The sequence below is a fragment of the Lithobates pipiens genome, unplaced genomic scaffold (genome assembly GCF_037356315.1).
Source record: "Lithobates pipiens isolate NorthernLeopardFrog02 unplaced genomic scaffold, aLitPip1_a1.2 Scaffold_1, whole genome shotgun sequence".
NCBI classification, from domain to species: domain Eukaryota; kingdom Metazoa; phylum Chordata; class Amphibia; order Anura; family Ranidae; genus Lithobates; species Lithobates pipiens.
This window is the reverse complement of record NW_027507685.1, coordinates 207,613,434-207,626,556: the sequence shown is the minus strand read 5'-3', so window position 1 is coordinate 207,626,556 and position 13,123 is coordinate 207,613,434. Positions and strand designations below refer to the sequence as shown.

Sequence of the window (13,123 nt, the reverse complement as noted above, 5' to 3'; positions counted from 1 at the left end):
GAGCAGTGGCACAGTGATGGTGTAACAATAGATTAATGGTACAGTAATGGTGTATCTACGGATTAGTTGTATAGAGGTGGTTTTACTATGGATTGGTGGTATTCTGTAGCAATGGTTTAACTATGGGTTTGTGGTTCAATGAAGGAGTAACTATGTAACTGTGTAAAAAGCGGTGGTAGATGGATAGCATAACTTGGGGTGAAATTATGGACTGTTGGTAGAAGGAGGGTAAAATTATGGAATGTTGATAGAGGGGTGATGTAGCTATGGATCAGTGGTATGGGGGAGGGAAAATAATAGATTTATAATAGCGGGAGGGTATAATTATGGCTCAGTAGTACAGTGAAGTGAATTTACTTTTACAGTGAGGGTTTAGGAATAAATTAGTAGCACTGTTAGGAAATATTTATGGGTCATTAGTACTCCTGTTGTTAATTATATTCCGAGGTACCGTGAACGAACATGTATCTATAGATTATTGGCAACTACTAATCACTAAATGTATAAATGGCAGACTAATGACATCATGAAGACGTAATGGCTGTCATGGGACTTGGTGAGGGTGGAGTGGCTGATAAGGGACAATAAAATGCTGTTGCTGATAATAAGTCCTTCATGAGAAAGTAATTACATATAATTACTTAAAAGTGGCAGAGCAAGGATGTAATTGCTCCTAACTGGCATGGATGAGATAATTGCTGATAACTGCCATAGAGGATGTGACTTCTAATGACTGGTGATAAGTGGCACACTGAAGCTTCCCTTGGTGATCAGTAACAAATTGTCATTCTCCAACATTTTCCTAGTATAGGTTTGCATGTGATTGGATGTCATAGGGCAACACAGGCAGTTTGTAGTCCAGACAATTTAATAAAGACCATATGATAATATTTCAAGGATCAACTAGAAAGATGGCTATGGGTTTGTAGCATTGTGGGGAGAACCATACAAACAACAATTTGAGGGATAACTGGTAATTAATTATTATTAATTTCAGCTAGTCAAGGTAATGGGTACTCTACATGTAAACAGGGTAGCACACAAATTTGAACTAACCATAGAAAAAATACCATACCATAATGATAACAAATATATCAAAGTACATTTATCAAGATAGATCATAATGTTCATAATATCATCAAACTACACAACTCTATATATAACTTTAACCATGGCACATATATGATAACCACTTTATTTATGAGGACAATACAAGATGCTCTATAATGTTGTGTAATTGTGATGCATATGGAATACTAAACAATCGCCAAATTGGAAGAACTCTACACTGGACCAACTGTAGGTCAGATGAAAGCCACTTGTAAGGCTTAATGGTGCTGTTATGTACACTATATTGCTAAAAGTATTGGGACACCTGCCCTTACAAGCAAATTTAATGGCATCCCACTCTTAGTCTGGAGGGTTCAATATTGACTTGGTCCATTCTTTGGAGCTATAACAGCTTCAACTCTTCTTGGAAGGCTGTCCACAAGGTTTGGGAGCGCGTCTATGGGAATGTTTGACCATTCTTCCAGAAGAGCATTCGTGAGGTCAGGCCTGGCTCGCACTCTCCGCTCTAATTCATCCCAAAGGTGTTCTATCGGGTTGAGGTCAGGACTCTGTGCCCGCGAGTCAAGTTCCTCCACCCACTCATCCATTTCTTTATGGACCTTGCTTTGTGTACTGGTCCAAATCATTTGGTGGAGGGGGGATTATGGTGTGAGGTTGTTTTTCAGGGGTTGAGTTTGGCCCTTTAGTTGCAGTGAAGGGAATTCTTAAGGAGTCAGCATACCAAGACATTAAAGGCAATATAGTGTATTATTATATTACCACCATATTATGATGGATAGTGGCCCATCAAAAAAATGAAACAAATATAGAAAAGAAAGGCAGCGCTGATTAAAAACAACTTCTAAAACAATTACTCTTGGCCAAACTTTGACGACTAAAGTCAACTTTTAGTCTTTAGCGAATGTTTGATAACGATTTGAGCGACTTCTGTGGGCCCCTTCCTTTCTTCTTCTTCTTTTTTTTTTTTTTCCTTCGTTCTTCATGCCTGTGCATAGCCTTTCTTCAGCACTCTATCATCTTTTTCTTTTTTTACTCCAGATTCAATTACTCGCCAATAATTGAATGCAAGGCACGATTTCTTTGCCTATTTGTTCTAGTTTATAAGTAACATCATGTGACTACCTCAACATACACTGATAATTTCCCTAACATGGTGGTGGTTCCTCTAATGTTTTGCACAATTTCATTTTCTCACAGCCATTTTGATTGTGTTTTTTTTCTTTTTGAATTTGTTGAACTTTTCAATTTTTTCAGGTCCGTCGGTCATCGTGATTGACGCTGGATCTACACCGGGGGTGAAATTTTTTTTTATACTGTCTTTATTCACTTTTTACACTTTTTTTGGTGAATGGGTAGGGGTACTATCCACTTCCAGACCGCCCATCTTTGTTATATGTCGGTACTTTTAAGAGGAGTATCGTTGTTATGGCATCCTCTTCTTCAGCGGGTGGTCTTCTTCAAGATTAAAGTGGTCTCTGGGGCAGATTCACCACGAGATCACTTTTATCGGCGGTGGGAAAGGGGCCCCCCTCCCGCCACGCTCTGGTGCCCTTCTCCGCTTACCGGAGCCATCGGTAGCAGCGGAGGTGATCGGAACCTCTCTCTAGCCTGACATGAAGACGAGTGAGGGGAAGATGGTCCCCACCCATCTCCATATCATTGCAGGGCGGAAACGTTACTTCCGCCCATAGCTCATAAAGGGCCATATTTTTTTTTTCATATGACAATTTTTTTTTTTTTTATCTGAAGTCTCTTTGACCCTAGATCTCATATTTAAGAGGTCCTGTCATGTTTTTTTCTATTATAAGGGATGTTTACACTACATTCATATAGGAATAACAGTGACACATTTTTTTTTAAAGAACAGTATAAAAATAAAAGGTAACATAAATAAGAAAACAAAAAATATTTTTAAACACGCCCATCCCACTGAGCTCCCATTCAGAAGTGAACGCATACGTGAGTAGCGCCCGCATATGAAAACGGTGTTCAAACCACACATGTGAGGTATCGCCACGATCGTTAGAGCGAGAGCAATAAATCTAGCCCTAGACCTCCTCTGTAGCTCAAAACATGCAACCTGTAGAATTTTTTAAATGTTGCTTATGGAGATTTTTAAGGGTAAAAGTTTGTTGCCATTTCACGAGCAGGCGCAATTTTGAAGCGTGACATGTTGGGCATCATTTTACTTGGAGTAACATTATCTTTCACAATATAAAAAAAATTGGGCTAACTTTACTGTTGTCTTATTTTTTAATTAAAAAATTTGTATTTTTTCCAAAAAAGTGCGCCTGTAAGACTGCTGTGCAAATACAGTGTGACAGAAAATATTGCAACAACCACCATTTTATTCTCTAGGGTGTTAGAAAAACTATATATGTAATGTTTGGGGGTTCTAAGTAATTTTCTAGCAACAACAGATCTCAGAAAGAGGCTCGGTCCTTAAAGTGGGATTCCGCTGACCTATCGTGTTTTTTTTTTCCTGTGTCATTGTAATTCGTTTGTCATGTAATTCTAGTACTCACTACTTGTAGTTTTATTCTTCCCGGCTTGCCGATTTCTTGCGCAAATGTAAGTTATAAAACTTCCTCCCGGCTGTTTCCATTTTGCTTTTGGGCATTTGAAGCCCACAAGCATTTAGTTCCGGGGTGCGGTGAATGCTGTGCTCCCAGCATTCACCGCTCGATCCTGCGCATGCTCATTGACACCAGCGAGCAGCACCGTAAGATTTTGGGTTGCTATCACAACGGGCGGCGGAAGTTCCCGCCCTGTTGTGATGGCAACCAAATAAATACTTGCCTGTGTAGTGTCATATTTTGCTCCCCATCATAGAATGCTCCGGAAGTGACGTTGTGGGCAGAAATTTTGCACTGCGCATGCGTGATGCATTCCAAATGCTTGCACCATGCGTTCCAGAGGATTTCCGACAATGTAGTTCAGTGAAACTGTCAGATAATGTCACGGGAGTGAGGGGAGGTAATCGTGACATTAACTTTAGACAGACCAGAGAGCGGCGGAGAGAGAGCAGGTAACTGTGGCTCAGGGAGGGGATTACCTCCCCTCACTTCTCTGACATTATCTGACGGTTTCACTGGTCTGCATTGTCGAAAATCATTTGGAACGCATGGCGCAAGTGTTTGGAACGCATCGCACATGCGCAGTGCTAAATTTCTGGCCGCAACGTCACTTCCGGAGCATTCTATGATGGGGAGCAAAATATGACACTACACCTGCCCACTTCTAAAATGGCTTTTTCTGACACGCCCTCGTCACGTGACCGGCATCTTGGTTCCAAAATCTCACGAGATTTCGGCATGACGCCGTTCCCCACTGATTCCTGGGAAGACTCTAACAAAGCTCCCAGGGGGCTTTGCGAGGCCGGGGAAAGGCGATAAACACGCCTACTCCCACGGGAGGAGAGCCCGGAAGTCAGGAAACGAATTACTACTAAAAGGTAATTACAGCATTATTTTTTTTTTTAAAGGTCATTTGAGCATCTATGGTACTAAGGGAATTAAATTATATCAACTTGAAAAATTGAGTACAAGACCACTTTAAGTGATTATGTATCCCATACTCATTCACATGGGGGGCCGGGATCTGGGGTCCTTCAGATTCCCATAACCCCCCCTCGCAGACCCCCACAATCACTGGCCAGGGTTGTGGGGAAGAGGCTCTTGTCTCCATTAACATGGGGGCAAGGTGCTTTGGGGGGGAGGGCGGACTCCCCCCTGCCCCAAAGCATCCCTCCATGTTCGTTTGCCCCCCTTTCCTGGCCTGCATGCTCAGATAAGGATTTGTCAGTGGGCTTTGGGGGGACCCCAGACCCAAAGGACCTGGTATGGATTTCTTCTGAATTTTTCATTGGCGGCATTCTTTTGTTTACATTTCAGGTACCAGTGGGAAAGCCCACTGACAGCTGATGAGTCATTGGTTGTTAAGGACGCGACAGCTGGCTTCCGGACCCGCTCCTTACCAACCAGCTATTCCTTACACAGAATTTGAATCCTTCCAAAAATGAAATGAAATTTAACAAATTTCAACCTAATTTGTTACCAATTTATTCGTAGATTCAACATTGTTAGGCACATTCCACGCTTTGTGCCTGTTTATGAAAATTGCCTGTTGTTCTCAAACATTTATTTTTTTTATACCAAAAAATGACATTATAGTGAACTTATGGTTTGCCCATGCACAGTTCACTCAACTGATGTCTTCTCCAGCCTCATATTCTAACCTTCCTTTTGCTTTCTTGTGTCTCTGACACCATAAAGTAAAGAGAGGAAGTTATCTGCAAGCTCCCACATTGGCCATACACCAGTAGAATTTCGTTTGAAATGTTTTATTTTTGGAACCTTTGATTTCCAAATCATTAGCGGAGTCAAATCAGCTTCGTCTTCGACTGTAGTGAGGAGAAAATTCAAAGGAGCAGGTTGGAATTTTTTTTCAAACAAAATTCCGACTGTGAATGTGACTTTCATTTGGGAAAAAATTGAATACACGTGTTCTAGGCACAAAGGAAACCTGTTTAATATGCCTGGGGGTCTATTCAAGTAACAAGACTAAACAATTTTTTTTTAGGGTTTTCTAATGGGGTTAGTTGACTCAATGATGGCAAGATCGAAAGCTCTGCCGCACATTTTAAAAAAAAAAAATTTTACAAACAAAATTCTACTGGTTTATGGCCAGTTTAAAGCTGAAACAAAACAACAAAACCAACAATTTAACAGTTGAAAAAAACTGTTATATTGCTGCCATGCCTGGATTGCTAACTGTCACATTTGCTTGTGTTCTCAACCAAACTGTCAAAGCATCAAATGGCTAGTGTCATTACTGATCACATGTGCAGCACAGTGGCAGTTGCAGATCAAACAGAGGCCAAGATGGCAGCTTCCTTGACTGAAAAGGAGTTCCCCCCCCTCCCCGCCTCCCAAAAAAATGAAAAGTCAGCAGCTCCAAAAATTGTGGCTTCTGACTTTTAGCCCAAGTTCACACTGCTGTGTGAAGGAACTCGTGCAAGTTCAGCTGAACTCGCATGATTTCATACTTAAATATCAGTCCAACTTCGGGGGGAGGGGCGATTTCCGAGACAGCACAGATGTCTATTGAAATTGTACCCGAAGTCGCCAAAAGTAGTACAGAAACTACTTTAGAGAATCAGTGCAGGACCACAAAGTCGGCGTTACACCTCATGGAAAGGTGCCATTGCCGGCAATAGCCAATAGACATGCCAAATCACATGCCAAAGTGCATCAATGTGAACCTGGGCTTACCATCAGGGCACTTACCTGTCCAGGCATCCAGCAGTGTCTTCACCCGAGTCAATTCTTGAATCAAATCTCGGGTGCTGGCACCACCATCTTGGCTAAAGAAAACCATCAGTGGAGCCTTGTGGCTTCACAGCTGGTTTCCTACCGCGCATGTACGAATCGCACTGCATTTTGTTAATGGGACGGCTGCGGGGGTGAATTTCCGGCTTACTTCGCCACAGCGAACAGAGCCAGAAGTGGGATCGGGCACCTCTCAAAGCCAGGTACCAGCTCCCCCTCCTTCCAAAAGGTGCCAAATATGGCAGCGGAGAGAGGGGTAGACAAGCGGAGCTTCCCCTTTTTGGGTGGAGCTCCACCTTAAATCGTGACTTGGAGCCCACACAGAGAGCTATGTAGCAGCTCTGGATATCTGATTGGTCAATCATCGCATACAAATGCCTTTACATAGAGGGGAAGGGGAGCGAGTCACATGCTTCCCCATAGCTGGAAACGCTGGGTATTTCCCTTTACTTCAATGGCTGAACAGACTAGAAGGGGAGCAACGGATGATAGGTCATTTCTATGGAAAGGATTACAATAAATTTACTTATTTCATTACCTTGTATGGGCAACACGCACGTTCACTTTAAGTTTAACATTACAAGAATAGCTTAAAATATGCACTGAATAAAATACACTATAGTTTCTCTTTAAAATAAGCGAACAGAAACAGAAAATAGATAAAACACAGCTGGAGAATAATGGAAGAGCAGGAAGAGTGACCGGTGACATGCAAGGGGATATTAAAAGCTTTGACAAAAGAGGAAGGGGAGCAGGACAGATGGATAAGGAAATGGTAACCAAAAATACAGGAAGAGATGCAATGTGGTCACAATATGATTCCTTTTACCCTTTCATTCCCTCGGCAGTGCTGTTACAACTGGATGTAAGTTAGTATTGAAATGTTTTTCATTATAGCCAGACAGCACTACTTACTTTAATTAGTTTTTCCCTGACTTCTCATGTATGATAGATTTACTCTGCCCATTCACAAACCAACAACAGAACCGCACATGCACAATACTCAATTGTACACAAATATCACAAAAGTAATGTACAAAGACCACTAATGTAAAGCAGCTTAGGGCTCTTTCACATGGGTGGCAATCTCCACCGCCTTCTGAGAAGTGATCCCCAGCGGATCACTTTTTGGAGGGTGGTAGAGCAGTGGCTTTTAGGCGTTCAAGAGGGGATCCCTTTTTCAATCCCAAGGGGGGTATTGTATTGAAATACATGCCACAAAAAACAAACCGTGCATTTGGCTCGTGGTTGCAGAGCAGTTCCATTCATTCCAGTGGTTGAGTTTGACAGGCGTTGGTGCCTATCCAACTCTGCAAGCTAAGGTAGATTTGCATTGGCCACGGTATGTGTACCAACCCCTCCAACTACTACACTAGGCTTTAGGTGGGCAGTTGGGAGCTGGTAAAAATGAGGATCAACCACCTGGTATTACTGCCTCCTTGCCACAAAGGTGAAAAAGGCATAAGGGTGATCATCAGAGCCAAATTTTATCACTGGAGCCTTTAAGCACAGCCTTTGTCACCCAACGCAAAACCCCTCTGCTAGGAGCACTTCCTTTGCATAGAACATTTTCTTGTTTTACTGTTTCTAACCTGGCTTATAAATGATGAGGGTAGTATTCTTATATTGGGAAAAAAAATGTGTAGCTGATATTAAAAAAGCCATCTCTTATGTGGGCGGCACAGTGGTGTAGTGGTTAGCACTCTCGCCTAGCAGTGAAAAGGGTCACTGGTTCCAATCCCAACCACAACACTACCTGCCTGGAGTTTACATGTTCTCCCTGTGCCTGTGTGGGTTTCCTCCAGGTATCCCGGTTTCCTCCCACACTCCAAAGACCTGCTGGTAGGGTAATTGGCTTCTGTCCAAAATTGTCCCTAGTATATGAATGGGGACCTTGGATTGTGGGCTCCTTGAGGGCAGGGACCAATGTGAGTGTGCAATGTACAGGGATAGCGACAATTGTAGACACTCACTCAGGTTGAACTGGATGGACTGGTGTCTTTATTCAACCTTACTATCTATGTAACTATGCCAGGTACACACGATCGGTTTTCCAATAAGAATGAACCCCGAAGTTTTTTTCCGACAGAGCTCCGCTGGAACTGTCGTGCATACACACGATCACACCAAATTCCAACCATTTAGAACGCGGTGACGTACAACATGTACGACAGGACTAAAGAAAGGAAGTTCAATAGCCAGTAGCCAATAGCCTCTATCTCGTACTTGATTCTGAGCATGCATGGGTTTTTTGCTTGTCGGAATTGCCACAGACGATCGCATTTTCGGATACAAATTTTTCCCAACCGAAAAATTGAGAGCAGATGGAGCATACAAGCGGTCGCATTTCCCGACGAAAAACTATTTTGTGGGCCGAAATCCGATCGTGTGTACGCGGCATTAGTCTCTGCCACCTATAGGCATAAGCCTACTGTATGTAATACAGACCCAAAATCTGGTGTCCAGGGAGGTTGAGATTTCTGTTCATCTCTCTTTTGATTGAACATTTGCTGGGACTCTTGGGATGGATTTACTAAAACTGGAGAGTGCAACATCTGGTGCAGCTCTGCATAGAAACCAATCAGCTTCCAGGTTCTTTTGTCAACGCTTAATTGAAGAAGCTGAAGTTAGAAGCTGATTGGCTACCATGCACAGCTGCACCATATTTTGCATTCTCCTGTGTTAGTAAATCAATTTCATTGCAACTTTCCTCCCTTACCAAGCTGTTAATCCGAGGATTGCCAATTGGTGATACAGATTTTCCAAAAAACTGAAAAATAGTTGACTTCAAAATTGAGCATCTCCAAAACTCCTTAATAGGCATTATCAATATGGCGTTCACCACTTTACTGCACAATGGCCCCAGGAAATGCTGGAATCAGTCACATTCCTTGAGAACATATGGCTGTGAATGGCTATTTAGAGCTGCCAACACTTTAAAATAATTTCTAGGGACATTTAGCTGCTGATTTTGTTTTTCTTTTCAAGCACTGTCTGCCAAAAGATCATAGAGCACTATAGAATACATTTCATTAATAGAATACAAATTCTGCTTGCACAAGTTATATCCTGCTAAATAAAGATGTTTAGTGAACAGGAATGCCAAGTGTGCACTAATACATAATAAGAATACCAATTTATAGTCCATGTCATACCAGTGATCCTGTTGTTGTAGGCAACTTATCTGTAAGCCCTTGTACACACGGTCGGATATTCCGATGGAAAATGTCCGATCGGACCGTGTTGTCGAAAAATCCAACCATGTGTGGGCTCCATCGGACTTTTTCCGTTGGAATGTCCGACCAACAAAGTTTTAGAGTGGATATAAAAATTTTCCAACAACATGATCCGTTTGTAGAGAATTCCGATCGGACAAAGTGCCACGCATGCTCAGATCAGATTCCTAGACCAAAGCTATTGGCTACTAGCCTGAACGTAGTCCTGTCGTAACTAAATCATCACGTTACGAAGAATCGGATTTTCCGACAACTTTGTCTGACCGTGTGTATGCAACACCAGTTTCGGACAAAATCCGACGGATTTTGTTGTCGGAATGTCCGACCGTGTGTACAAGGGCTAATAGGATCACCAAAAGACCATACAGTACACTCACCTGCTGCTACGGCATCACTCTCTAGTTGGCTGAACCAAAGACCTGATGCTTTGTTGCTGCCCCTTCAGTGGCAAGTGAGATTTTGCAATATTTTGGACAGAGAGAGAGAAGCGTAATAAGAGCACATAAGTGATTTTTTTTGTTGCCATCAGTAACAAGTCCATTAGTGTGGCATGGCCCTTAGCCAGATAAAAAGAGTGCAAAATCTGGTGCAGCTCTGCATAGAAACCAATCAGTTTCCAGTTTTTTAAGCTGAATTAAACAAGCTGAAGTTAGAAGCAGATTGGCTACCATGCACAAGTGCACCAGATTTTGCACTCTCTAGTTTTAGTAAATCAACCCCAATGTTCAAGCTGGCCATACACACAAAAACCAAACAGTTTCTCCAGCTGCGGCTATTGTATCCTGAAATTGGACACCGGCGCTGCCAGCTGTCAAAATACCAAACAGTGGCTGCATCTGATTGGATGTAGGCACTATTCAGATGACAGTTTTATACCCAACTCCCAAGTTCCTTCGGTTTTCCAATTGAAGGTTGTCAGGTGCCAACAGGGCCACCCACAGAGCAAATTTTGCCCAAAAATCGCTTCATGTATAGCCAGCTATATGACACAGGGAGCCCTGGTAACCAGGGTCATTTCCAGAACTAAACCTTTACAACCTAGTACAACCCCAGGAATTGTTGACAGTTAGCAATTATGCATATCAAAAATTAACAGTTCAGTGCAGTTAAATGCAAAAATTCAGATTCCTTGCTATAGATACGCATCATTGTTTTTTTTTCACTGTCTTATCATGGATCATTTCATGGCTGATATGTGAAAGGAGTTCTAAAGCAAAAATATTCTTGTTGGCTAGAGTTAATTAATTAATTTAATTTAAATTAATTAATTTAAATTAAGTTAAAATGTTGCATTTCAGTTTTGAAAATGAAACCAGGGATGTGATTGGTTGCTAAATAAAGCATTTTTTTTCCTAAATCACACTTAAAATTGCATCTGTGATACTATTGTACCATTAATGCTAGATATAGGCATATGGGTCACCGAATAAATCCTAAATTTTAAAGATTGTAGAATTTTGCCAATACACTTAACAATTTATAAAAAATGTGTTTGGCTCCGTTGGCATGTACGAGAATGCTCAAACATACAATTTACTCCAAGAAGGATAAACTGCAGGGTTTATTTACTAAAACTGGAGAGTACAAAATCTGGTGCAGCTCTGCATAGAAACCAATCAGCTTCCAGGATTTTTCATCAAAGCTTAACTGAACAAGCTGAAGTTAGAAGCTAATTGGTCACCATGCACAGCTACACCGGATTTTGCACTCACTGGTTTTTATAAATAAACCTCTGTATGTTATATTTTAGCACCACCATCTTTTTACTAATAAGGTAGTAGAGTCTCGTGTCCTACAACCAGCAGCAGATGTAGTGTCAGAACCACTACAGAAATGAAGTATGCTTCCAATGAAAACAATTAAAGAAAAAAGTGTAATTAAACAAAATGAGCTAATTAATTGGACCACTGAGAAGAGCAGTGATGCTGTACAAAGTGTAGCCACCCACAGCGACCAATCTGACTGTATTTTCATTGGTTTAGAACGGGCAAAACGGTTTGCCGGTTTGATGCTCTTGACTGTTAAACACGATACACTACTCTTTACTCTATGAAAGTCTTTATTTACTCTCAGCGTTGTATTTCTGTGTACGTTTCTAAGAACTGCTGCCCAAGCACTTCTATTAAATAGTTAGAACCTTTCGAGTTTAATTGGGATAAAATCTTCAGAACAGCAATATCTCCATCCTCCCCTCAATTCTCTTGTCATTTTCTTGTCGTTTTCTACTTTTTGTGTTTTTAATTTTATCAGCATACATTTCCCCTAACAAGCCAGTCACGTACTCTATAGAAATAAAATACATGAGAAAAAAAAACAAAAACATAATGAACACCCAAAAATATATTTAAGGAGGTTACGGTTATCTTACCAGTCGTGGTCACCTCGATCTTTTCAACCTGTTTGGAGTAATATTCCTCCACGACAGGCTTTTCCTTCTTTATTTTTTCTTTTATCATGTCCACTGTGCTATTGTACACAGACAGGACCTCTGTGGGAACTGTGATCTCCTCACTCTCTACTTCTGGAGGTTCAGTGAGCTTCAGTTTACTAAGAATTTGCCCTCTAATGGCTTCGATCCTCCTCCTCTTCACCTGTTCCATGTCCACTGCCTTGCACGTAGACATTGACATAGCCACATGGAGAAGGTCCACTATCAAAACCAATGACCACATCCATTGGAGCCCCATGGTCTAAATTTTTTACGACACGGCAAAAAAAGAAGAACCTTCTTGACTTTCCAGGCTTTAAGGGTTTCCTTGTTACCTGCCTTGTCCCTCCAATTTTTTTTCACCCCACTTGGCCGACTTAAATCAAGACTTGTTTTGAGCTCATCATCTAAATACTTTTAGAGCATCCACTTCCATGTGGAACGGTCCAGTCTCAAAGCTTGGATGATGTACAGCTTGGCCAAAGCATAACTTCACATAAAGAGAGGCAAAGTTTTTACTTGGGACTAGTAAATAGCATCCCACCTGGGTGAGGATGTGGAAGAACTTTATGCTGCTTTGGTGATGTCTGACGCTCCTTAAAGTGTGTGCCAATGTTCTCCTTGAAGAAGCTGTATTAGATGTGCCTTGAATGTAGTTTGCTCCCACTCTCTCCTATGTAATTTGACGGCCTTGTCTCTCAGCTTGCTAGAACATGCTTCTACCGGCCCCCTGTTTCTCTCTCTCTCTCTCTCTCTCTTCTTCCTCCTGTGTGCTGTAACAGGCTGAGTTTTTTTTTAATGCTTTTTCTGTAACTTCAAGCTCCACCCAGGATATGATGGTATGATTTTAAGTTTGACACACACAGACACAGAGTAGTTTAAGGAACTGTTGCTGGGTCCTGGGGGTGGCGAGGGCGCACAGTGAAACCTGATAATGTTTTATTAGAAAACAGCCGCAGCAGAATGTACTAACACATGGAATATCTCACATGACCACTGCATGCTACGTTACACAGAGGACTATCATGTAACAATGTGGACCAGATCATGAAAGGGAA

General features: G+C 41.7%; 1 protein-coding gene across 1 annotated transcript in view; it reads right to left on the bottom strand.

The window, feature by feature from the left end:
- TGFB1 (transforming growth factor beta 1) overlaps positions 1-12,866 on the bottom strand; it is a 58,844-nt gene extending 45,978 nt beyond the window's left edge. Inside the window, exon 1 of the mRNA XM_077481095.1 lies at positions 12,006-12,866. Within this exon, the coding sequence (XP_077337221.1) occupies positions 12,006-12,324 (319 nt within the window). The 5' untranslated portion in view covers positions 12,325-12,866. The remainder of the gene's footprint in view (positions 1-12,005) is intronic.
- Between the last annotated feature and the right edge of the window lie 257 nt (positions 12,867-13,123).